Source organism: Salarias fasciatus, chromosome 8 (genome assembly GCF_902148845.1).
Source record: "Salarias fasciatus chromosome 8, fSalaFa1.1, whole genome shotgun sequence".
Lineage (NCBI taxonomy): Eukaryota > Metazoa > Chordata > Actinopteri > Blenniiformes > Blenniidae > Salarias > Salarias fasciatus.
This window is the reverse complement of record NC_043752.1, coordinates 16,567,911-16,594,277: the sequence shown is the minus strand read 5'-3', so window position 1 is coordinate 16,594,277 and position 26,367 is coordinate 16,567,911. Positions and strand designations below refer to the sequence as shown.

At 46.9% G+C, this 26,367-nt stretch overlaps 3 protein-coding genes across 3 annotated transcripts in view; 2 read left to right on the top strand and 1 right to left on the bottom strand.

Annotated features, from left to right (window-relative positions):
• Positions 1-204: 204 nt before the first annotated feature.
• vwa2 (von Willebrand factor A domain containing 2) lies at positions 205-10,534 on the top strand. The gene is made up of 14 exons (XM_030098910.1): positions 205-245; positions 1,315-1,376; positions 4,728-4,802; positions 5,434-5,567; positions 5,649-5,758; positions 7,100-7,297; positions 7,407-7,540; positions 7,616-7,745; positions 7,842-7,897; positions 7,967-8,074; positions 8,215-8,796; positions 8,877-9,428; positions 9,559-9,681; positions 9,773-10,534. Exons 1-14 carry the CDS (start codon positions 205-207, stop codon positions 9,901-9,903), a joined length of 2,436 nt encoding a protein of 811 aa, XP_029954770.1. The 3' UTR covers positions 9,904-10,534.
• A 118-nt stretch (positions 10,535-10,652) lies between these two features.
• The window catches only part of afap1l2 (actin filament associated protein 1-like 2), a 30,119-nt gene continuing 14,404 nt past the window's right edge, over positions 10,653-26,367 (bottom strand). The window contains exons 4-19 of the mRNA XM_030098665.1: positions 24,965-25,056; positions 17,840-17,951; positions 16,640-16,851; positions 16,263-16,442; positions 16,093-16,179; positions 15,730-15,814; positions 15,531-15,635; positions 15,235-15,446; positions 13,264-13,409; positions 13,063-13,174; positions 12,678-12,932; positions 12,327-12,597; positions 11,816-11,989; positions 11,529-11,716; positions 11,250-11,444; positions 10,653-11,155 (exon numbers count right to left, since the gene is read on the bottom strand). Coding sequence (XP_029954525.1) covers positions 11,129-11,155; positions 11,250-11,444; positions 11,529-11,716; positions 11,816-11,989; positions 12,327-12,597; positions 12,678-12,932; positions 13,063-13,174; positions 13,264-13,409; positions 15,235-15,446; positions 15,531-15,635; positions 15,730-15,814; positions 16,093-16,179; positions 16,263-16,442; positions 16,640-16,851; positions 17,840-17,951; positions 24,965-25,056 — 2,453 coding nt within the window. The 3' untranslated portion in view covers positions 10,653-11,128. The remainder of the gene's footprint in view (positions 11,156-11,249; positions 11,445-11,528; positions 11,717-11,815; positions 11,990-12,326; positions 12,598-12,677; positions 12,933-13,062; positions 13,175-13,263; positions 13,410-15,234; positions 15,447-15,530; positions 15,636-15,729; positions 15,815-16,092; positions 16,180-16,262; positions 16,443-16,639; positions 16,852-17,839; positions 17,952-24,964; positions 25,057-26,367) is intronic.
• On the top strand, positions 22,611-24,149 carry LOC115393668 (kelch repeat and BTB domain-containing protein 13). The gene has a single exon (XM_030098775.1). It carries the CDS (start codon positions 22,611-22,613, stop codon positions 24,147-24,149), a length of 1,539 nt encoding a protein of 512 aa, XP_029954635.1.

Below are 26,367 nucleotides of genomic sequence, written 5' to 3'. Positions count from 1 at the left end.
ATCGCTCGCATTCATATTAGTCTATGGTCAGAAACTGCATTTCCTGGAGAAAAAAATGCAGGAATAACATGGAAACTCCACACAGAAATATACAGTTCACCACGAATCACTGTGTACCATGAGGCTTTCAATGAACAGGAAACTCACCATGTGAAGAGAAATGCCTTTCAAAAGCTGTGGAAATCACACAAGTAGTCGTGTATCATGGGAAGCTGTCACCAGCTGAGCATGCAGTGGACCCCTGTGTAAACAATGAGACACACTATCTCTCTCACACACACACACCGGAGTACACACTGTTGTTAAAGTCATGCTTTATTCAATTTCTGCATTCCACTTACACATATGAAGAAAAAAAAAGAAAACAGTCGACATGTGGCGATAAGAGTTTACTGCCATCTTTGTGACCCAGACAAAACACCGATAAGAACACATGCTGGTGTCAAGTCGGTGTGGCGATCTGTGGAGACATCGTTCTTCTGCCAGTGATGTTTTGGGAGGGCGAGTGAAGATGATATGGGCTGCTTTGTGTGTGTGTGTTGTGTTGTGTTGCCAGTGCTGATGTGTGCCTACTGATTAAAAAGGCCTGGGTGGTCACGCTTATTCATTACTGACTTATACTTTCCTGAAATTAGAACGTTAACCAGGGTGAAATTGGTAGACTTTGTTGACGGCTTTCTTCAAAGAGACTCAGCCCACACTCCAATTTACAACCTGACTTCACTGAGGCAGAAATAAATGTAGTCCTATTACCTAAGAATGTATTGAGTGGAGGAGCTACTTTTATTTCCTGTTATTTGCACACAAAAAAATCTGTTTTACCTTCATATGAATGTCTTAAAAAAATAAATACATTTTTGAAGTTGAACTTAGGATGTTGTTCAAAACCAGTCCTCCAGAGGTTCCAATCTGGTCTGTCAGATGACATTACAATGCATGAAAACAACAACAACAACAAAAAAACCCAGCTTGAACTATTTTTTTTAGTCAATAAAAGCGTTGCTACACATTTGTGAACGATTTCCCAGAACACCGAGGCTGGAACTGAACAGCTGGTTGTGGATGGGTGCTGAAATTCAAGTTCATGTCTTGGTCCTGATGCTCATTTCAGACCCAGTGAGGCTGTATGAAACCTTCTGAGCTAAAATTAGAACTGTGGAAACACTATATGAATCCAAAAGCATACTGCTGTAGGCAAGCCACCTCAGAAAAGGTAATGTATGTCGATCTTGAGGCTCTCATATTTCTTTTTGAGTAAATTTTGTTCATTTCTGCTGCTCTGTTTTTTTTTGTTTTGTTTTTTTATCACTCCAGGTGTCCCGACATGCACCCTGATATCTGCCTCTCCCTCCTCCTGACGCTGCTGCTCCTTCAAGGTCGGCTGATTGATTTTATTACTGTTTTGCCTTCTGTGCTTCTCTGGTATTCACGATCATTGGAGCCAGCTCCGGTTAAAGCAGCACTTTGGAATGTGTTTAATCTCCACACATTATTGCAGACGCTGGTTTCTCTGACAATTACAGAACGGACTCGAGTGAGGATGAATAACGTCCGTCCAGGTAAAGGGTGGAGAGTGAGACGTGACGTTAAAGTGAAACGGGTTCGATCCCCTGCTGCTCCTCTGGACAACCTAAACCTAATTTACAAGATTTTTTTTACTGCTCGACAGTCATGTTCTTCCCGACTGAAGAATTTTCTTCAAAGTGACTTCCTGCTCCTTGCACTCCGACTTTACTCTCGTTTCCAGGCACTGCAAAAAAAAAAAAAGTTCTGATTGTTTTTACGGCGTATCGTCAGTTGTACCCGTGGACCCGAGAGTATCGGTATTTGCCCGAGGGAAGAGGCGGGAGTCGCCCGGCGATATAATCTCTGAGTTGTTTTCAAAAATGACAGCTTTAGCACCATGTTAAGTATTTATTACTGGCCATTTTTAAGACTTTGAACTTGAGCAAACCAGACCGTGTCGCCCTGTCAAGACGCCCCCTTCTTTCGTCCTGTGCTGACAACACAGATAACACGCTGCAGGAGATAACTTGTAATCCAGCCGGTCCAATTAAATTTCACAGGTAGACACGTGCTGATCCAAGGTTTTATCTGTGATTTATAGGGAGTATTAGCTATATCTACACGGGGATTAATGCCAACTGGACATCAACCCCTCTGGGGATTTTTTTTTTTCCTTCCCTGCGTTATCTTGCTCCTCATTTTCCTGCCACGGTTTCTTTCACAGACTCTGAAGATACACAGTAATTTTGCTGGGGGCGCTTTGGCTGAACAGACGGACTTTTTGTTCGGAGCTCTGGGGCCCCACCGGCCTGGAGAAAGCTGCGTGCCAAGACCCTAAACTTTCACTGTTAGATGGACCCCGGGGCAGGTTTGAAGTTGGGATTAAGTGCAGGATGAAAGGGTCAGCATTGTGAGGAGGTCAGATTGGAGGCCTCTCTTTAAATTAAAGTATTTACACTTTGATATTTATTGATTTCATGCAGTTCCTTCTTTCCAAGGAAGCCGAGTTTAAGAACCTTTGTGGAGGTTTAACGTTCATTGCAAGAGAAATCAGTGGCCAGTTTTCTCTGTTTAAAGTTTTTTTTTTAATACATTTTTAGAAAAACGTACACCATGAAACGCTTACATACAGTTAAATACAGTAAAACCGCCGTGTTTTGTTCCAACAGAGCCGCATCCCTGCGGCAGTGCACTTCTGTGCACACCCTTTGGGAGAATTGCAACTTTTCTCCAGTGTCAAGTTGTACATCAGGTCATTGATCAGTGATCGGTCCATCCATCAATCCAGCTTCAACCTCTTATCTGGGTCGCAGGGGCAACAGTCTGAGCAGTAAGGCCCAGACTTCCCTTTCCTCAGACTCTTCAGCTCTTCCTGGAGGATCCCGAGGCGTTCCCAGGCCCGCCGAGAGACACAGTCTCTCCAGTGTGCCCTGGGTCTTCCCTGGAGCCTCCTCATAGTGGGACATGACTGGAACTCCTCCCCAGAGAGGCGTCCAGAAGGCATCCTAAAGAGGTGCCCGAGCCACCTCAGCTGGTTCCTCTGGATGTGGAGGAGTAGCGGCTCTACTCCGAGCTCCTCCCTGGTGACTGAGCTCCACCCTATCGGTAAGGGAGCGCCCAGCCACCCTACGGAGGAAGCTCATTTCAGCCGATGGTGTCTGGGATCTTGCTGTTTCGATCATGACCATGCGTGAGAGTAAATTGAGAACTTTGCCTTTCGGCTCAGCTCCTTCTTCACCACAACGGACCGATACAACGGCCACATCACCAGTCCGCCTGTCAATCTCACAAACAGGACGTCATCAAAAAATCCTGTGGTTTGTCAACTGGACCCCCTGCAGCCCATGATCTCCTTCACCAAACCGGTCGAACAGCTCTGAACTACTGCCAGCGTTGCCGACAAGGCTCCTGCTTTGGTCATACAGTGTTGACTTTTAGCAGAGGGCCCCGGACCCCGTGGTCCTGAGGCAATCCCCGCATGATACCACAAGAGACTCGGTCGAACAGCTTCTCAACAACAACAAAGAAACACTTGAAAGTTGAATTTTTTTCCAGCCCACTCCAGATGAAACTTGGTAGGTCAGGTTCGGAACCACAGCAATACAAATTAAAATGTTTTTCTCATTGCTGATAATTAAAGAAAATACGTCCAGACAATTCAAAGCTGTAGTTTATTATTTTGGTTTCTCTGCCTCCTATTTTACTGGATTTTGCTGCCACCGAGTCTCCGTCAGACAGATGGCGCGAAGCGTTACGGCAGCGCTGATGGGAACAAACAAACCCCGTTGTGTTCTGGTGGGAGAGACGCACTGTGCCTTTTCAGAGGGCGGAATTCGTTCAGTGCGTTTTGTAAGATCACTCAAGTGATTCGTCTCTGTCCTGGACAAATGCCTCTGTGACCTGCTGGGGTTACCGGGGACAACGGGGCATGTTCACAGGCCGTCACGTTCCCCTCCCTCGTCCCCAGGCTGGACGTGTGCCTGAATGGAGCAACGTCCCCTCAGTGAATGGAGCCAAAGAATGGTTTCCTTCACTTGTCTGCTCACATTAGCTTTAAATTCTCAATTATAAATCGCAGAAAGGGTCAGGTGGGAGTGCCGTGTTGGCTTTGGCTCATTTTACTTCGCTTTGCCAAAGCCGGTCTCTGAATGACAGTAATTAATTTACCATCATGAAATGTGTCGCTGGCAAAAAAGCAAGTAGGTCTTTGTGCGTTTAAAATCCACAAGTTGAACCGAGTTGTTATTAAAGGGTTGAATGTAGGATTTATTTTCAGTCTTTATGTCATAGGCCAGGAGGGTCGAGCTCAGTTTAGCTCTGGAGCCTAATGTGAACCTAATTGGGCCAGACTGGCAAAAGATAACTAAAAATAAACGAGCAAATCCTGAAATGTTCACATTAGATTGACTTTTTCACAGCATTTCTTGTTCATTGTGAAATCCTCTCATTTTTGCAGACTTAAGCGTTCATGTTTTCAGAAACTCACCCCAATGGAACGTGTTTGATGCTAAGACCATTTTTCCCCCCAGCACTCTTCAAGGTCACCACATGGCCTGGTCTGAACTCTCATGTTGATCAGACCTTTGTTTTTCGTATTTTTGTTGCTGTTGTTCGGATATTTTTTGTCTTATTATGATGCTGTTATTTTTAACAGATCCTTTTTGCATGTAAAAGGCATGTTGATGTTTGACTGACCTCCACTTTGCGTGCGTCTCTCCTAGTTCAGCAGAATGCCTCGGTGCAGGAGATCCAAACCAGCCATGAAAACATTGTGAAGATCAACTCTGCAGGAGAAAGTAAGTGGCGTCTGTCTGACACGGATAGAAAATACAAAGTTTAAAGTAACTTTTATGTCCAGTGGCTGCAAATACAGTTAAAACTGACACATTTAGGTGAGAATTGTGACGTGTCAGCCTATAATTGTAATGCTGTAAGTTTAAAGTTATGTAATTGGTTGTTAGTCAGCTAACAGGTGCACAATAAATGTGCTGGTAAAGATTGGATTTCACTGTGTTGACCTGTCCGGCTGCCGCCTGAGCTGCAGAGGACAACATGTGGAGGTGACTCCCTCATAAATGGTCGACGTGAATGACGGAGAGGCGGCACCCCACCGCCTGCCTCTAATGGCCCTTTTCACAATCAGCTGCACATTCTAACATGAAGGCAACGCCCCTGATTATTTATGCTTCGAGCAAGTCCGAACACGAGAGGGAGGGGGTTCTGCTGAGTCCTCCAGGGAAAGAGAAATGGAGCTTTTTGCATGCTGAGCTGGTTTTGCTGCCGTTATGCTGAGGTATTGCTTTCATCTGCATCAGTCCATTTGATAACCACACAGAATAATCCCCAGAAGCCGAGATTCCCCCCCCCCCCCCATGCATCCATTGTGTTCGCTGTTTAATTGTGTTTCTGTGTGTCTCTCCTGGGAAGTGATGAAGTGCTCGGCAGCAATGGATATTCTCTTTCTCATGGATGGTTCGTACAGTGTCGGGAAGGGGAGCTTTGAGCGATCCAAACACTACGCGATCAAACTCTGTCAAGCACTCGACATTGGGCCAGGCAAGGTTTGTTCTCCTTCCGTTCTTCTCTTTCACTCCTCATCCTCTTGATGCCGTGTCGGTCAGTGTGTTGGCGCTCTCGCTCAGGTACGAGTCGGCATGATTCAGTTTGGTTCCAGTCCGCGTCTGGAGTTTTCTCTGGACTCGTACCTCACCAAGCAAGAACTGAAGAAGCACATGAAGAAGATTTCTTTCAGGTGAGCTTTTTAAAAGTTTTCGTTATTAAACTAGTAAACTAAATTTGCTGGTTGAATAATGATTGTCATTACCAGCCATTTAGTTTTACCGTTGAAAGGTAAGATACACCACAAACAGGGCACTAACGGGACAAAAACGTTCCCACAATCATTTTGGGGACACCAGTTAGCCAAAAGTGCATCTTCCCACTCAGAAAACCCCAAACTCTGACTCAGTCCAGAGATGTGTTCACTGTGAGAAGAGAGTGCAAACCACTACTTCACCAGACCCTACAATACACAATAACTTTGAACTTGATGTATAATGAACAGTTAGAATTATTTCATCTTAGTTTTGTTGGTTCCTGCTAGTTTGAGGAACCGCATGCTCCACTAGATTTATTCCTTTTTTAAATCAGTTCTTCAGGAGTTTTTCATGCTCAGTGCATTTCCAGTGTCATCTGCTGCAGAAATGGTTTCCAGGAATCCTTGTAGATCAGCGTTAACTGATGATTTACGGCTGTCATGCCTGCATCAGTATGTCCGTGCTCCTGCCTCCATCCAATTCACACGCCGTCTTCAAACTCTGCAGAAAGCTTCATTAGAAGTAGAGGAGGGAGGCAGGACAGTGATCTGACAGGATCAAAAATCAGTCAAGATCAGGATTTTAACTCGTGTTTTCTTAACTTTTCATGGCTTCACTTGAAACCTAAGCTGGCAGCAAAACACACATTCATACACACACACGCGCACACGTCGAGGCCAAGTACCGCCAAACTCGCTGAGAAGGAAAACAAATTATTTTCAGATTAGAGGCGCGCCACTGGTGGTCACTGGATGTTGGATTAGTGTGTAACACGAGCAAGAAGGAAGTAATCTGATGAGACGTGCGAGGGTGGCTGTTATTTGAAGAAATATTATGACTTGCTGCTAACTGGTCTGAAGTGGCCACCCACGTTTCGATCCTCTAATTGCTCTAATTCAAACCGATCTAATAGTCCATGTATGCATGTGGTGAATTATTTGTACTGTGATGTTTAATGTTTTTTGAATGATTTACATTTAAAGTGTCAACTTTCAGTGTTCCTTTGGGAAAACTGAAAGTGGCTCAGGCTCTCACTGGGTTTCTTAAAGTCCTGAGGTGAGGAAATTTAGCCGCCAAACAATTTTAGTCCAAGAATTAAAAGTGGAATCTAAGAAAAAGTGATGTTTGGTTTTCCTTGGCAGTGATCTGCAGCCAGCTGTTGACTCTGCCGACTCCTGTGCTGCATCAGAGTTTCTGCAATTGCTCCATTTGTGTGTTTCTAACAATAACAATAGAAACCGTGCTTGTCAACACTTTCCCAAATTGACTCTTTGCAGAGGAGGCAGCACCCAGACCGGCCTGGCCCTGAAATACGTCCTGCGGAAAGGTTTCCCAGGCGGTCGGAACTCCTCCAGCGTGGCCCGCATCGCCGTCCTGCTGTCGGACGGGAGGTCCCAGGGAAACGTGGTCCAGGCAGCTGCACAGCTCAAAGCAGCAGGCGTGGTCTTGTTTGCTGTGGGCTTGCGCTACCCCAAGTATGTCTGATGGCTGGAAAATCGTCCTGGCCTGTAATAATATAGTATTACACATGCAGTTGTTCCTAAAGCTCTTTAAAGACAAAGTTGGCCTCTGTTTTTTGTCCAGGTGGGAAGAGCTGCACGCCCTGGCCAGCGAGCCGATGGAGAGCCACGTCTTCTTCGCCGAGCATTTCTACGACGCCGTCAACGGCCTGTACACAACACTGAGCACCTTCGCCGTCTGCAGCGCGACGCCACCAGGTGGGATCTGACGACCGCCGCATCGTGTCCGTCAGTCATCTGTCTCTCTAAGACCGTCCTGTCAACGTGTCTCAGGCTGTCAGGTGGAGACATTTCCCTGCGAGAGGAAGACGCTGGAGACCGTGAAGGAGCTGCAGGGGAATTTCATGTGCTGGAAAGGCTCCAAGGGGTATTCCCCGTACACGTCGCTATGTCCTTTCTACAGGCAAGTCTTTGTGAATGAAGCCTTTTAAATCAGGTTACAGGGAGCTGATCTCTGGTTAGTTGGTAGAGTAAACACTTTTTTTCTTTTTTTTTTCAGGTACAACAAGGTTTACAGAAGACACCCGACAGTCTGTCATCGGACTTTATGTCCCGGTAACACCGTCTCTCGATGGGCTTGTTTTCTCAGATTGAGTTTGTGGAGCTGACTGTTCTTTTTGGTAGATCCCTGTGACTCCCAGCCTTGTCTGAATGGTGGAACGTGTGTGTCAGAAGGCCCGGAGGGTTTCCACTGCGTGTGTCCACCTGGCTATGGAGGAGACCCGCACTGTGGTCAGTACATCAAACTGAAAACCAACGCACCAAAGCCCATCAACAGCAACAGGAAGTGGAGGAAGCCCAGACTCTGCACTAGACCTGTAACTTGAAACCTGTTCTGGACAAACTAACCAAACTCTCCCATCTCTCGTCAGCTCCTGCGTTGTCGCTGGACTGCTCTGTGGACTTGCTCTTCCTGCTGGAGGGCTCGGATGCCCTCACCCTGGAAGGCTTCCTCCGCCTCAAATCCTTCCTGAAGCGCTTCCTGCAGACGGTCATCGGCTCCAACAGCCCCAGTAAGGTCGGCCTGGCGGTGTTCGGCGCCGAAGCTCAAGTGGAAGCCACAGTTGGGAGGTTTAACGGCGACCTGAGGGCGCTCCTCCAGGCCGTCGAGGCACTGAAGCCTTTCGGCGGGGAGACCCGGACGGGCCACGCGCTCCGCTACGTCACGCGCCACGGCTTCGTGAGCGAGCCCGTCTTCGCCGACGTGACCGACGACCTCCCCCGCGTGGTGGTGCTGCTCACCGCCACCCCCGCCATCGACGAGGTGGTGGAGCCCTCCAAATACGCACGCGACAGGGAGATCTTCCTGATCGGGGTGGGACCCGATAGCTTGAAGGCGCAGCTCAATAACATCACCGGGAATCCGCAGAGGACTCTCACCTACAGCGCCCCTGACCGGCTCACCGCCAAGATCCCCGAACTCAAGGCCAAAATCTGCAGTGTGGATACCCAAGGTGAGCCAACCGGTTACCATGTTTTTGGCTTTTTGAAAGAGCCCGTTCGAACTACATTGCTTCTCCTCATTTGTTTTTAGGCTGTCTTGGTCAGGCGGTGGACCTGGTCTTCGCGCTGGACGCGTCGATGGGTGTCGGCCGCGACAACTTCGTCGCCCTGCAGAACTTCGTGCGCAGCCTCACCGTCCAGTTCGACATCAACCGCGACGTGGCTCAGGTGGCCCTGGTGACCTACGGCCGACGGCCCGCCACCGTCTTCGGCCTGGACGCGCACGAGACCGGCTCCGCCATCCTCAAGGCCGTGGGCGACGCCAAATTCATGGGCGGGGTGGCTTCGACCGGCACGGCGTTGCTCCACATCCAGTCGGACGTCCTGACCGTGGCCAAAGGGGCGAGGCCCGGGGTCAACAAGGCCGTGGTGGTGGTGACGGACGGCTCGGGCGGCGACGATGCCGTGGTGCCGGCTCAGAGGATAAGAGACAGCGGAGTTTCTGTTTTTGTGGTCGGTATCGGGGATGTTCAGAGCGAGAGGCTGAGGCAGATCGCCGCTTCAGAGGAGCGCATGATCTCGGTGCCGTCTTACGAGGATCTCAAGTACTTCGAGGACGTGCTGGTGCAGATGTTGTGCTCAGGTAAAAACATCTGGTAGCAAATGTCAGGAAAGTTTATTTGTCGCTCAGAGGCTGCATTGACATTGCATTTAAATACATTTTAAACACCTGAGGAAATTGACTGTTTTGTGTTGACTTTTCTTGACAACAGAGGTGAAGAAAGCTGTAAACCTGTGCAAACCCAACCCGTGCATGAACAATGGGACCTGCATCCTGTCAGGAGGGAGCTTCCGCTGCCAGTGCCAAGGCTTCGAAGGACCCCACTGCGAAACAAGTCAGTGGAATAAACCCTTTCCCTCCATTAAAATCTACTCTTGCTTTCGCTTCTTTCGGTCGTCCTGACTTCTTCTGTCCCCGGTTTGCAGGAAGCAGTCGGACCCCGTCCAGAGGAGACCGTCCGAGACCCGCTGGTCTGAGGAAGAAGAGCCGACAGAAGAAGAACCACCAGGAGCTTCTGCGTCACTACAAACTCCACCGAAGGAGACACGCGGCCTGACGCGCCCAGCACGGTCTCTACAGATACATATCATTTATGAACTCTCGCACACGGAGTGAGGAGAAGCCTTACGCTGATGATACTGTGTTTTTTTTTTTGTATGTAAAGTTCAACAAGAGCCTGGTATGCATCTCTACTGCAGTCCGTGAAGCCGCCACATGCTCTCTGTTGTGCAGCTGGTTAAAGTATTATATTACAGTGTGTATCTTTTTTATAATATATTTTACAACTTTATTCGCAGTTGCAACCAAAAAAAAGACATCCAAAATTTGTAACTTCTTCTTTTATTATACTATCACCGCACGTTTTTGTTTTTTATCTTTACACTCAGTTGACTGAGTTTTTGAAATATATCTGTTTATGTATTTCATGGTGCTTTGCCACACATATTAAGGATGACTTTGTGGAGGGTTAGGGTTTTTCTTGTACATACAGTAGGATGAGAAGGTCCATCCAGTGCTGGTGGAAAAACTCCTGTTTCAGGTTCTTGATTTATTCTACTTGCTTGAACTCAACCATGGACCAGGAGAAACGTGTAATATACGATGTATTATAAGTGTTGCAAATATTTCTCAGAACTCTTGGTTCTCTCAACTGTACCGTGTAAATGTTCAGTGTTTCAGAAGTGAATCCTCAAACATTTTGTCCATTTTTTTTTTTTTTTTTTTTTTTTTACAATTTGGTGTGAGCGTTTCAATGCAGAGGGGCACATTTTCATAAAGGACTTTAATGCAAGTTGTTTTTGTCAGTACATTTTTATTTGAATAAAAAGTGCATTTTTAGCTAGCAATACAAGCCCACAGGCTGAATAATGGTGTAAATATATTTACATCTTGGCTACCAGCATATATGAACCAAGCTACAATCTAGAGTGTGACGGGACAGTTCAGTACAGGGGCGTCTTCCTGTCCCCGCCGGCAGTGGTCTCCAATACTCAGGTGTGCGCAGCATGGATAATGTTACATTGGAAACACTGGCCGAAATGCTACAGCCTCCAACCTCTCTGTTTGCGAATAGAGAAAGACAGCTTGTGATAGTCACTGAACATATCCAGTGGTTGGTGAGGAGGCAGGATGCGTCTCTGTTTGATTGGTTTCTCAGAGTCTCTGGAAGAAGATGAGGGCGAAGTTTCCAGGGAGGGGAAAATGTCGATGTTGGCGGTTCCTGTCATGATGGATAGACTGGCAGAAACCTCTGAATGCTGCAAGTTAAAGCCGTGTTCCTTCTAGGTGGTGGATTTCTTCTCCCATTCCTATAAATAGAGGAACATTAACGCGAAGGAATAATGACAGCAATTTGTTTTAATGGCCTCCGTGTTTCCAGGGTGAGCAGATCTACGGTCTCACCTTGGCTTTCTGCAGGACGTTGCCTTTAGTGGTCATGATGGAGGCCGGCCGGTTTTTCAGAGCAGAGGCGGAGTTGACTGGAGAACCCGTGTCTGCGTTGCTGGTGGATGGCTGGGCTGACGATGATGATGATGAGGATGAGGATGAGGATGAGGATGATGATCCTTGGGGATTCTGCGGGGTTGTTGCCTTAACCTGAGAGGGAGGAGGTTCAGTTGTTTAGACTGAAAACAGAGTGGCGGATTCCTACGTGTACAGCATCATGACCGGCGAGCCGACCGTCTGTGTGTCCTGGAGGCTGCTGTCCAGCGTGGTTCCCAGAGTGAAGGGCCCCGCCTCCGCTTTCTTCAGACTCTCCTTCACTTCCACCAGCCGCAGCTCCACCTCCACCCTGCGGCGCTCCGCCTCTCGACACGCCTCCTCCCTCTGCTTCAGCCGGGCCTCTAAAGACGCCTGCTGCTTGGGATCTGGAGACATCGGGCTCCTGTCAGTCCCTCTCCTCCATTCAGACCTCATCACAGCGGCCACGGGCCTCGGAGGGGTGGGGGCGATGGGCTCAGACGTACCTTGGCAGGCGCTGAGCTCCTCTTTGGTCTCCCTCCTCTCCTTCTTCAGGGTCGCCAGACTGCTCCTCACCTCCTCCCTCTCTTTCTCCAGACGGTCGCGCTCATCGATGTAGCGCCGCATGTCTGCCTCCGTGCGGTTTTTGCCCAGTTTGCCCTCGACTGCACTGGAACACCCTGAAAAGAGCACCGACAGCTTTAGTGAGACCAAATCAGTAGCTTTTATAGTCGAAAGAAATAAAGATGAACGGAAGTGAATGATGCTGCATGTTAAAACACATCTGTTTTGTTCCATGCTGAATGCATTGAAGGATGAAAATGACCAAAAAACATGAGTTCAAATTGAAATCTTTTCCATCCAGTTGTGCTTTTGTGTGCAGTGGATGCAGATGTGCACTAGAGGGAGCCATGGTAACACAGGATAACCAAAAAAGGAAGTTCATTCCCTTTCTAAGATTTCTCGAACACCTGAGTTGAAAAGAAAGTAGTGAATCAGTCGCTCTCCTCAGCTTACCGAGGACGTGTGCTTTGGGACGTGGAGGCTGTGGACTGTGAGGCTGCACAGCAGCAGGCTGGGTCATCGGGCTCTTGTTGATCTGTCCAGCAGAGGAGTTGAAGGCCTGAGGGAGTCCCACGCTGCTCCTTTTTGGGGCCTCCTGGCTCTGAGGACCCCTGATAGGCGGGGTCGGGGGCTGTTCTTGTTCCGGTTTACTCGGCCCGGGACTCGGACTCGTGCCGTTGACCGCAGGTTTTGACTCTGGCTCAGTGTGGTTTGTTGAAACGACCTGAAATGAATGAAATATTACACAAAATGTAGCAAAGGCACGAAGCTGAATTTAGTCTCTGAGGCAGAATTATCTTTCACCTCATTAGTTTGACAGGAAGAGTCTTTCTGGTCCTCTGCATGTGTCGAGGAAAGTGCAGACGTTTCTTTGGTGGGGGGAGTTTTAACCCCAGAGGATGTGTGGAGGAAGGAGCGCACGGGGATCAGGTCCAGGTAGATCCTGTCTTCCGTGTCCTGCTCGGCGCCGGAGGGGTCCCTGGCATCTGGGGAGGATGTTTCATTGTGTTCCTGGATGTTGTTCTGCTCACAGTTTGGCACGCCGGCGTCTTCGGCATCCTGCGTGACACAGAGGGGAGAAGGAGAACAGAAGATGGGCGGGGGTCAAATGGAGTCGGTCCAAGTCAAAAAGAAACCGAAACCGCAGTCTGAGGAACAGGAGGGCGACTGCGGCGTTCCCGGTTCTCACCTCCGGGTCGGCGATAGACGCCACGTCGTCGTACAGCTCCTCAGAGTCGTGAGGAATGGAAGGCGGCGTTTCTATATAGTTGTTTGGCTCTGAATATCTCCTCTGCATCAAGCTGGGGACACAGATTAAAAAAACAAACAAACTGAGAATGGACTTCAGACGGACAGAAAACATGGAGCCTTTAAAACGAAGGAAACTCACTATAAGGACGTTTTGGCAGCGCTGACGATGCAGGAGATCCTCTCAGCGTTGACGTAGTCGTACGCCAGCTCCTCCGGATCGGTCTTGCTCCCCGTCTGTGACAGCAAGAGGCCGAGCCAGTGCCCCATGTCCGCTGATGTTTTAGCCTGGGAGGGGGAGACAGACACAGAACACACACTCAGATCCAGACTCAAATCCTTCAGTTGTGTTGGCAGCTTTGTGGTTTTAACTTAAGTTTCTAAAGAAAGATTAGTTCAATCTTCAGCAGCTTCATTGATGATAAGCTTGACAGAAGAACATCAGGCCATTAAAGCAGCACCTACACAGTGCTTAATATATCCTCAATGAATTGATATGACAACAACGCCTGAAAATATACAAATTTCTCATCAGGAAAATGCACAATTACAGCAAAAAAAAAAAAAAAAAAAATCCAAGAAATCAAGAAATGCTTTATTATTGTCTGCAGTGGTTACTTTGTCAAAAGATTGTTTTAATGCTACTTCAGTAATGCAATGACCAACCAGTAATGTCATAATTTATTCAATAATTGGTAAAATATTGGCTCAAATATTTAATAATGCTGTTGACAGGTTAATACATTATATTTATTCACAATTCAAATGTCTGAAACCATTACATTACTGACAGGTATTACTTTTCGCACAGATAATTTCGAGTGAAATTTAAACACGTGCTTTCAAAATAAGCTCTCCTGTAAAATTTACTGAACATTTTAAGGTTCATTCCAAAATTTCCCGAAGAAAGGCAAATATGCTTCACTTCTTGTGAGGATTGAATGTTGTGGGACTTTGTGACGTTACTATTTGTTACTAAAATGCCATGTCCAGATGAAGAAATGTAACTTCTACAGTACATTTTGTGAAATAAGCAAAGCAGCATTACTGATATGGTGACACCAACTAGGTCAATGAAGTATTAACTATGGGTAATGCAAGTTTGCAGGTTTTAAGGCTTTTAGTAACCTGCCGAAAATATGCCGCAGGTTTATCATTTTTGCAAATTCTGGAAGATCCAAACTGCTCTCTTAAAAAACAGGGGCATGATACCAACACAACAGTAAGATACATTTTTTTTCTAAACTAGTGGAAGGAGCTCATTATTTTCTTTGGCCTTAAGAATTTTGGATCAATTTCAGTTTGCAGAAAATTTTAAAAGGTGGAGCATGGGATCACATGACCGCCTCTGAGCGAGCCCTCAAACGTAAACATGGAATTCCTTTCCCTATGACCGAATCGCCACTGCAGCTGGGCGGTGCTGCTGGAAGACTAATGAAACAGGGCGTAGCATTACTCCATGAAATCCCAGCTCATCCCCACCCTACCCTGCACACACACACACACGCACACACACACACTGTTGACATAGTGCATTCTCCTGTGATTCTTAACTATTATCTGTGTCAAAGAAACTTGAATTCTGACTTTAACTTAATCCTTCCTGAGCCCAAAAACCTCCTCCGAGTAAACATTATGATTATCATTATTCAGGTAAAACAAAGGCACACACACACACACACACACACACACACACACACACACACACACACACACGCTCTCTCTCACACACCACCCAGTCTCCGTGGTCATATAATACACTACCATATGTCAGATGTCAGCAGAAAAAGAGCTTTGACTGAGTCAGACCCATTTTTTCTCTCTTTTAGAGAATTGCTGATCTACCGTGGGTTTCTGCTCAAACGTTCTGCGCTTCCAGACTCGCTTTACCTCTGCTCGTCTTTATCAGCGACAACCAAAGCAAAGCAATGCGGTGAGGAGACGTCTGAGGCGAGAACAGGAAACTCGTGACGCGGACAATGAAATACCACAATCTATTTTCAATAACGTGTTTTAAGCATAAATGATTTTGAAATTTCAAGCTGCAAGAAGAAATCTTTGAGACATCTGAAGAAAACAGAAGCATAGAAAAGGAATAGAATCGATGGTTGACCTCTAAGGTCGCCAGCTGCGTGCCGTCCATGTGGATCCTGAAGGAGTAGAGGTGTTCGGGGCTGGGGTCGGGCAGAACGCTGCAGCCCTCCAGGGTCACGGCCGGCTGGCTCACTTTGTTCTTGCCCTTGTCCTGATAGAACCACAGCTGCCCGTTCTTGATGAGGCACCAGCAGGTCCGCCACTGGCTGTTCACCAGCACGTTGAGGTAGCCTGAGGCGAGGAAAGACCAGGAAGCTGGGCTGCAGCTCACACTGAGCACGAAAACCGAGTTTTTATATGAAATAACATGTTTACCTGAAGTGTCCACACATTTCTCCGGGCTCTCCAGTAACGAGGGCTTCTTCTTGCCGATGTTCATGAGGTTGCTGAACTTCAAACCCGCGCCGTACTTCTTCTTCACTGCGGAGCGGAGGCGACACGAAAAAGATGCTATGTGAGAGATCGGCTCCGGTAAGGTCAAAAAAGGAGACGTAAAGCGAATGATGTGATTCACCATCTTTGTTTTCTGAAGACTCAGCGTGGCTGTCCGTGCTGCTGCCGCTCTCCGAGGCCCCCGAGTGTCTCTCGCTCAGCTCCCCCTGCGTGTTCACATCGGCCTTTTAGTCAGTTCAGAGGCACAATTTTAATATTGGACATTTTTATTCTTCAGATTGTTGGAGATTTCAACACAATAAAAAGCAGAATTCCTCTTTTACCTTAAAGTTTCTTCACATTTATGATTTTAACTCTCTTTTATTACATTATTGATTTGATTAATTTGTGTCTGTAAAGCACTCTGTGATCTTTATCTATAGAATATGCCACATAAATACATTTTACTTACACTTGAGAATGGATAAATAATTTCTAAGTGTACCTTAGTGCAGATGAGCCTTGGAGAGTCGGACGCTGAGTGTTGAGGATCACAGTTTTCAGGGGGTTTGGGGCTGATCTCTTGAATAACCTAAACAGAAAGAAAGAAGACATAAATGTTATTTATATTACTTTAATCGAAAAGTAACCATAATTAACACCCGAATCCGTCACCTTGAGCCACTGCTCGATCTGCTCTTTGCTCTGCAGGCCCAGGACGATGGCCTCGCCCCCCACCGGGACGATCTTCAGCTTGTGCTCCTTCCTCTTCAGCGGCTTCTCCTTGTAGACCACGCTGCAGCCCAGCAGGCTCACGTCCAGAAGAGGAGTCTGCTCCTTGGAGCTCTTGTAGCACTGGGAGGGAGACACGAGGACGGCGTGATAACCTCTGTGCACCGCAGCACCGAAAATGTTCACTCTATGACTCAAAATAAAACACCATTTTCAGAGAAATATGTGACCTTTCACTATTCCAAAAGTTGTGTAAAGTACAGGAAGTCGAGAATTCAAGAGGAGCGTTTTGACTTTGACCTCTGCGGCCGTTCACCCACCATCAGACGGTGGTCTCTGATGACACACAGCTGCTTGGCCCACTGGCCGAGCCACTTCTTCCTCCACAGGAAGGCGCAGATGCGAGCGTCCTTCATCAGCTCTATGGACGCCTCCGCCGACGGCCACTGGTGCTGCGCCGACGGCGACTTCCCCCTGGTCACCTCCTCCTCGTCGTAGGACTCGTACGAGCTGCTGACCGCCTCGCCGTCATCTAGGGGGCAGAGATCAGAGGGCGGCGGGTCAAACACGCCGCCGTGGCTGCGGGAGGCGATCGGAGGGAGGATGAAACAAACAGCAGGAACGAGTGAGGCTGATGTCTGATTTCTGGAGTGAAGCAATTATTCAAACAGATTCGATGGATGACAGGAGGGGAAACATGTAGTTTATGATGAAAGTGAAGATTTGTGATGGCGGTTGTCCTTGTTGATAACAGTTTCTGTGCATGCTGGCCATGCTGGGCGATGATGGACTTTATTTGGAACATGCTGGTTTCACACACAGACACGCAGGTCCTAGCTACCCCTGGTAATAACAGCATAGACCACACTGTCCGAGCTGTGCACTCGTATCCAGGCCCCTGAGGTGAGGCCAAAACAGTCCACATCTACAGAAACGTGCAAGAAGAGGAAGACAGCGCCAACGTTGGAAAGTGGAAAATCATTCGAAAAAGCTTCAGTCATCCTTGTTCTTCACTGATCATGATGGAAAATATCATTTATCTGAACAAACACAACCGTATTAACAGTTCAGAAGAAATACTTGCAGATATTTCGGCATGTTTAACGTGTTTTTTCTCAGTTATGTGTAACCAACCAAGGGTCTGTTGAATTAGTCTTTCAGAGGATTTTCAATAACTCATGTTCAAATGTCAAACTTCGTTCAAAAACAACAAGCAGAAAGGAGCAGATCAGCAACGTAGAGGTAATAAACATGTAGCTTATTGATCATGTAGCTAAAATAAACAACAAAATGCATCTTTCGAGACGAAATTGATTCAAATATTAACTGGTGATCTAGAAAATTTACCTTTTTGTGTAATAAATGGCAAATAAACAAAACTGTTTGACAATCCAACCATGGTAAGAAAAGTTTTTGCTTCAGTATTACAGCATAAAGTACAAGGATCAGTTTAACATTAATATGAAAATAACAATTCCTCAAGGAGGAGAATAAATCTGCTACTCGATGGGACTTCTTACCATTAACAGTTTCCTCGTAGGGCTGAGCCTCCTCGTAGTAACTTTCTGTGGCGTTTATACAGGCTGGAGACGGGATGGGAGGCAGAGGGAACGGCTCCCGGTTCACCACGCCCTGGCAGATCAGACGGAGATGCAAGAAAGAGGACAGAGTTTTAAAAAAAAAAGAAGAAGAAAAAACTGTATCAAATGCAAGGAATTAGAAAAATCAGCATGTTTAGCAATTTGATTTTCTGATTCCCGTCAGTGTTTCTTCAATTAGTGTCAGTAGGAGCCCTGAGGAGGAAATGCCCAACCACACACACACACACACACACACACACACACACACACACACACATAAACATGTGTCATCCCCTCGGGCTGAACATGTGGTTGGTGCGGCTGTCACTTCAGGAGTAAGTCGGGAATTCCTGGTGTAACCAATCCTCGTCTGACCCGGCGCACAGGGGAGCAACGTGTCTGCCTCCAGGGGTGTGTTCATGGAAAAGAGCATGTGTGTGTGTGTGTGTGTGTGTGTGTGTGTGTGTGTGTGTGTGTGTGTGTGGGCCCAGTGGCTTTCCTGAAATCAATCAGCAGTCTGGCTTCACTTTAGTTTTTACCACACAGGAGATGACAAAAAAAACCGTTTGGTTCAGAGCAGGCGGTCGGCTTCACTACAGTTTGCAAACCAACAGCTGAAATATGAAAACTCTTCTCACGCCAGTCTGCCAGCACCTGTTAAATCTGAAGTTCAGCAAGAAAATGTATTTTTATCAGTTTGATTATCTCCATTACGCCTACAATAAATTCAGTTTTTAAAATAAGTTTTTTGTTAAGATAATTCATTGTTCCCCCCATTTTGCACATATCTCTTTCTTCAACTTTGTTGGTTTGAATCCCACCCACTGTGATGAGGATCACCATGTGTGCATCACCTTCTGATAAGCTTTCATTTTGAATAAAAAAATCAAAAAAGGGAAAAAAAAAAAACACGTTATTCGTCTGATTTTTCTCGCTGTGCGGTATGAACTCACTGATCCAGTTGTTTTAAATGTGACGATTTGTGAGTCATCGTGTGTCAGACTGAGGGAGCCTTTGTTCAGTATTGTTTCAGGGATTCATACCTTGGCTTGTTGTATGTAGGCTGGGAATAATGGAACTATTCAACAGAAAAAAACAGAAGAGAAAAACTGGTGGAATGTCAAATTTCAATGTTTTTTTCCCCAGTCTTTGATATTGTGAAACTAAAAACTTTTCTCTTGCCAGCCACGCATGCCTCCTATCTGATCTCGCTCTCGGTGAGACAACTTGTTAGCTTATCAGCGTGTGTTTTTTTTCTTTTTAAAGAGGTCATTTTGGAACTATTTCACCACAAGTGTCTTTTACAGGCATCGAAAGTTCACGATGTGACTCATGCTCTGCTGAAACAACAGCCTCCCACCCGCCGGACCCTCCTTTCATCAGAAAACACTCCTCATCCCCCTCAACCTGTGACCACAAGTCTCGCGTTATCGGGAATCGCCGGCGGCGTGACAACAGATGTCAGATATGCAAGTCTGTTCTCGGCTGGAGAAGTGTTGGTCGCCGGCGGCGGAGATGAAATCTGCGCGTTGGTATCAGAGCGGTGGATGGCGGGGGGACGGATTTCCTCAGAGGGAGGATTCTTCTGAGGCCAGCGAAAGACGTACTGCGAGCCGACTCGCAGACTGTGTGATACGAAAACATCTCCAGCATCCAGCAGCTAAAAAGCAAAACATTTAGGAGAAGCCTCCCGAGGACACGGCTCATATATTCACTTTGATGGAGTTCATGAAGTTCTGGAGTGAACTCCAGGAAACCCTGCAGAGTGAGCTGGATGGCAACCAGCCACTTCTGAACAATGTCTGATGTTTCCCTCCTCCTTCATTCCTTACTCAAAAATAAGAAATAGAAAGAAGTTTAACAAAGTCCAAAATGATCTGAAATCCATCTGAAAACATTCACTGTGACTCCCAATAAATAGGGAATTCCCTTTCTGCAAGTTTTTTTTTTTTTCCCACCACATCATGTTAAATGAACTAACCCACTTCCAGTAATACGCCGCAGATGCGGCGCCGTCACGTCACAGTCACGGTGACCAGCTCTTGTTTGTGTGACTGCGCTGCGAGCCGGAACGAAGACTCACAGAGAGATGTGTGGGACAGAAAGAGATGTTATCGGAGGGTAACATGAGGTCTGCGTGATGACACTGTTCAAGTATTCCATCGTGCAGATGCAACAGCAAAAAAAAGACATTATCCAAGTTCTAATTCGCTTTTAAGTGATTTCACGTTGAGTGAATGTAGGTTAGGATGTAAAGTGGGAAGCAATTTGACGTGTGAGGTGAATGTTTACATGACTTGGCAGGATCCAACTCTTCACACACACTTGTAAGTGATAGCAGCAGTAATGAACGGACGTCATCGAGGTGTGTCGGCCATACTGGCTCTGAAGCCCAACTGTAAGATCCAAGTGAGCGAATGGAAATCCGGAAGAAGCTGACGTCGTGTACAGTATGCCGGAACACAGTCATATCTACAGAGGTTTCAGGAGCGTTATTACTCTAAACTTTTGCAGAGGAGCTGCAGAGCTGCTGTCTCTACTACCGTCAGAAGCAATGCCAAAAGAAACCTGAAAGTAACATCAACACACACTTGATCCGCAGCAGATGTGATGAAACCTGGAGTAATCATGAGCTTCACCAACGTAATAACGCTGCTTTCCACTGACCTCAGGGCTCGCAGCTCCTAACTCAATAAAGATTCACTTCCCCGGAAAATACTGGTCGCAGTGTCAAGTTCATCATAAAGCAAGTCAGTAAACAGGATGTGTTCACCGAGAAACGCCGGTCTTCTTTCTCAGTATGAATAAAAACATTACACAGCAATTTAAAGAATCACACAGCTGAGCTGTCAGACTGAGTCACTGCAAAATACTGAATGGACAAAAACTCACAACCCAAAGTGCACACAGAACTAAAACACTTTATTATTTAAGTTGTTCTTTTTTCTTTTTGTGTTTTAAGAATCAGAATTATTCACATTTGTCCTTATTTGATTTTGTACCTCAGCATAGGGATGTCAAACATGCAACACGTGGTCCAAAACGTGGCTCAGTTTTCATATTGAGCCATTAGTGGGCGCTGCCGTAAACAGGTCCCGAGTCTCAAACCTAACTGTGGCGGATCAGGGTTCGAATCCCAACCGCAGCAGACAGAAGCGTGCGGAGTGGAAACCAACCAAGTGCAAAGACAAATTTCAAACTGCAATAAAACAAAGCAAAAAAAAAAAATCTAGAACGTGTCACACAAAATGTTGGCCACAGTTACTGATTTGATCTACGTGGAGATAATATCTCCCTGATGGCGAGACAGACAGGCAGAAAGTGTCAACAGTTGACAGGAAATTGTGCAAACCGCTTCACAGTGAAAAAGAAAGAAAGAAAGAAAAAAAGGCAGTTCAAACATCTGTTAATAATTAAAACAAAAAAGTCAGAAATTCCTGAGAAGCACCCCACGCCACCAGCCTATCTCCCTTCTCCCCTTTTATTTTTCCGTTTAGCGCATTTCGAAAGCTAACTTGTTGTTTAGGGTCAAGGCCAAAACGGAGGAGGTCATTCCGGGAGGAACAGGACTAAAGAAGAAGAAAAAAAAAGAAGGGAGACATGCCAGGTGTGTGTGTGTGTATTGTCTCCCAGAGGCCTCCACTTATTTAATAGTCACTTAAGCCCTTTCCTTTCACTTCTTTCTCTCTCTCACGCACACACACATACACACACACACACCTTCACCACAGAAACATGGACTAGAAGGAATGGATCGAGGAGTCAGAGCATAAATAACAAAGCAGGCAGGGGAGGGGGGTCAGGCCGGGTGTGGCGGAGGGGGCTCCGAGCAAAGAGTGGGAAAAAGAGCCCAAGAAACGAACAGTCGAAGGAACATGGAAAATCCCTGGTTCCCATGCCAAGAATCCAGCGCAGCAAAACACACACAGTCAGTGTGTGTGTGTGTGTGTGTGTGTGTGTATCTGCAAGCCTGCTGGGAGCTGAGAGCAGGGGGAGAAGAAGGTAGTGATAAAAAAGTTATCAGTACAGCTGGAAGGATCTTGCTTTTTTTTTTTTTTTTTACCTCTTCATCATTTATTATATATATTTTTGGCTGAAAAAAATCCCAAAACTAAGTTAAAAATAGGAAAATCGGCAGCACATGTCAGCTGTGCGGCAGGAGGCAGCAAAAGAGAGAGAGAGAGAGAGAAATTCACATGACACAGACGTACTGCATGCGCTGTGTTTATTTTCCTATTATTTTGCCTTCTTGGGAACACTTTGACCTCCTCTCAGCCCTTCATAGTTTTGGCTCCGGATTGATTCTCAATTTGTAGGCACAAACTTTTACGAGCAACTAACTCGGAATTTATACCTCTGAATTTTAAAAAAAAAAAAACAGCAAGTACAAAAATCTAAATAAGCATGGATTTACAGGGACCGCAAAATCATGAATAATTCAGCGTGCGACTCACGCCAGCCAATCGTGCTGCGGTCGTGATAATGACCGGTTGCCGACAGCCGCGCTGCCGCTTCCAGCGCATGTCGACAGTTTTCCTTTTCCTGCCTGACGCTTGCGAGCGGCGCAGCTGCTATCTATAGTCCGGCTCTATTTTCGGGTCCTGCAGACGGGACGCAACGGAACGGGCACAAACCTTTATTGACCGTGCGCTGCGAGGGAAAAAAATGGCTAATCTGCACTCAAGTCACACACTGAGCGATCACAGAGAGCATGGACGAGCGTGAAGGCCTGGGAATCCACCAGGACGTTCCGCTGGAGAATGCGACCTTTGATCCGGAGCCCGGGGAGCGCCGGGCCGGCTGGGTGAGGGTGAAGGTGGAGGCGAGCTGCTTCGCCGTGGAGCGGGCTTTTCTCGCCAGGCACAGCGACTTCTTCTGCGCCCTTTTTCAGTCGGGCATGAAGGAGAGCCGGCAGGCCGAGCTCCACCTGAGAGGAGGGGTCCGAGCGAAGGGTTTCCTCATCGCGCTGGCGGTCTGCAGGGGGGAGGTTCCCGAAATCGGCGAGCCGGACGAGCTGGTGGCAGCCGTGGAGTGCGCGGCGTTTCTGCAGGTCGCGTGTTTGGTCCGGCACCTGTGTGACATTGTCGACTCGGACAACTGCCTCCTGCTTTATCAAGCCGCCTGGATATTCGGGGTCCGCGCTCTGTTTCACAGCGCCGCTCTCTTTCTCTGCGATGCTTTCGAGGACCTCAGAGAAGCAGCGGAGAGCTCAATCCCAGACGAGCTGCTGAGATACTCTCAATCACTGTCTCCCACTGCTTTCATTGCTTTAGGCACCCACTCTCCTTCCATGGAGCTGCTACAGGACTCGTTCAGGGTCGTTTGCTACCTTGACGAAAACGCAGGCGAGTGGAAGCATCTGACGAACCTCCCGACTCTTTGCAGCACCTTAATGGCCGGCATTGCAGTGCTCGATAACCGGCTGTATATCGTGGGGGGCGTGTACGGTTATGGCAAAGACACAGTGGACAGCAGCTTCTGCTACAACCCCGAATCGGGGATTTGGACAACTCTTCCAGGTCCCCAGCAACCGAGATACGATTTCACGTTGCTGGGGCACGAGGGCCGACTGTACGCCATCGGAGGAGAGGTCAACAAAAGAACAATTTCTGCAGCAGAGAGGTACGACGCTGCGAAAGGCGAGTGGACAGTCATACAGCACGCCCCAAGACCCGTGGCGTCGGCAGCCTGTGCTGTTGCGCGCCGGCGGATATTCGTCTGCTTCTGGAAACCGCCGGACACCACAGACATCTTTGAATACATCCCAGCCAGGGATGAGTGGAAGCTCGCCACCACAATGATCCGACCGCAGAGCTACGGCCACTGTATGGCGGCCCACAGGGACAACCTGTACGTGATGCGCAACGGACCCTGCGACGACTTCCTGCGGTGCCTGATGGACTGCTACAACATCACGACGGGCCAGTGGACAGCCATGGAGGGGCACTACATCAACAGCAAGGGGGCGCTGTTCACCGCCATGATAAGGGGGGACTCCGCGTTCACAGTCAAACACATGCTGACCCTCGAATACACCATCGCTGGGGACAAATGGACGCCACGCAGGCAGATGAAGGGTTTTCCAAAAAGCGGCTCGCTGTGGACGTGTTTACTCAGGCTTCCCAAGACAGGGCCGGTGATACCACAGCTGGATGAAGAAGGGGGAGAAGGAGAAGAAGAAGGCGAAGAAGGAGAAATGCATCCGCCAGACACATCTGGGGGATTTGCAGAAGCTGCACCACACCTGTGAAATCCACCGTGACAAACATGTGATGATCGTTATAGCTTTCAAGCTCAAACATAAGTCTAAGATTCTGTCTAAACCAGCCTGAGTCCCAGTGCATTTTGGTTTTACACACACGTGCTCACACTAAACATTTCCTCTGATTAACAACAGCTGCTACTGTAGTTTATACTAGGAGAGGAGACTCTGCGTGTCTGAGGGCGAGCAAGGTTCAAAGGCCTTGACGGGATGTGCTAAGCCTCTCATTCTCTGCCTTTTTCCTGAAGTCACACTGGGCCAAATTCAGGAGCCACCGGCCTTCCAGTCAACATAAAAACACACACACATACACATACACACACACCGCAGCTCTCTCACACACTCATGAGCAATCGCTTCTCCAGCGCTGCTGCCCCTCGAGTCGTTAAATACCTGCTTCTGTGGGAGAATATGTTTCACACAGCCTCCAGCCTGTGACTCTGAGGGTTGTGGGAAATAGTTTTAGCTTGCGTGGCCAAAAGCTTGTATTTTCTTGAGCATACTGAAACACAATGAAACTCTATTTCGATACCTGACAGCAGTTCATCCGCAAAAGGTGCTCGTTGGAGACAATGTTGATGTTGTAACACAAGACGAACACACTTCTTCTTTATTCAGGAGGATATCATGATCCCCACTAAGCCTTCCCACCATGTACTTTATTGAATTCAACAACCCTACTGGGGTCAATTATGCTATTATCATTCCTACCACAGCAGCAGAGGCTTGAAAAGTGGTGCGTGTTGAGCCAAATCCTTCAGCATGTTGAGCAGCTGATGGGAAACGGGCTGATTTTCACTTACTGTTCTGGCGGGCGGCAGGTCGGGCAGGCCCTTCTGTGGTACGGGGACATATTTCGCTGCCTTTCCATTCACCAGGCCGTCTGATCTGTCATCTGGACCATAAAAGATTGAAAAGACAACGTATAAGCAAGACTTTCAGCTTTTATAAATAACTGAATTCAACAAAAAGATGAATTATGAATGCATTTAGTCTTTGATCTGTCGACAAAGTTTGAATGAATATCAATCTTTCGTTACAGAAATATTAGAAAAACAACTAAATCATGTCAGCATGGTATATTTACTGTTCACAGGCAGGCCACTTGTTGACACCTAATGAAAGTTTCTCTGCTTTGCAGATTCACATGTAGCAGAGACGACGGTGTTAACATTCTGATTTGAGGTTTTGTCAGAAAACTGAGAAGTGTATATTTTGCTGCTTCGAAAGCATGCACATCTGTTTTGTAGTCGTTAAAGAGTCAAATGAAATATATTGTGTCTGCGTGTTTTTTTTTTCTTTTTCTGGCGTGTTGTGTCTATTTCTTGGAAGAAAGAGTGTCGATATCAGTGACTGCCGCTGTGCTTCTTGATCCTAGTAAGTTACCTTTAACCAGAATTTGCATATTGGCCAAATTAGATACAAAAGTACAAAAATGTAAACAGATCCCTTTAAAATCAAAATAAATATTCAAACTGGACAGATTGTACTGTTGAAGCGGGTGGAGGTGGAAAAGACGGTGCTGTTGTTGGGTTTGTTAACAACTGCCCAGTCAGGCCACTTGTTGTTGTTTTTCATTACACAGAAGTGTAATTTTGTTATACTACTAAATTTTCCATGAATACAGAAGAGACCGACTTTGAGCGTGCTAAATTATAAGGTATTCTTGAGTGAATATCAAGTCTCTGAATGTAAGTAACTCAAGACCAGCAAGCCATTGTAGTTGATCATTTCTGAAGAATTTTTCTGCAACTTTAATAACTAATGCTGAAAAGAGAATTAAAATGGTTTTCACGTTGAGATATGTGCAGGATTTCAAGATATATTAAACAATTTTTACAAACAAAATTAGCGAAAGTACCATCATTTAAAAAGATCCACTCTAAGCATTCAAAAAATTAGACGCATGTAGGTAATAAAAAAAGGCACAATTTTCGATCTGGGGTTAAATTGCTCTATTCTAACCCACAGGCTTCAATTAGGACCATAAACGTTCAGTCAACGTTTTTTCGTCTCGTTTCAACAAGTCAAGGGTGTCCGTTCAGTCCCTGACTATTTGCACTGGCTACTGAACCGCTCGCTATTGCACTTCATTCTAACTCGACTATTACAGGTATAAAGTGGTCTGGAGGCGATGGTCTCTCTTTACGCCGACGACCTACTCTTGTATGCGTCAGACCGGCCTGACTCTGTCCCTGCAGTTCTG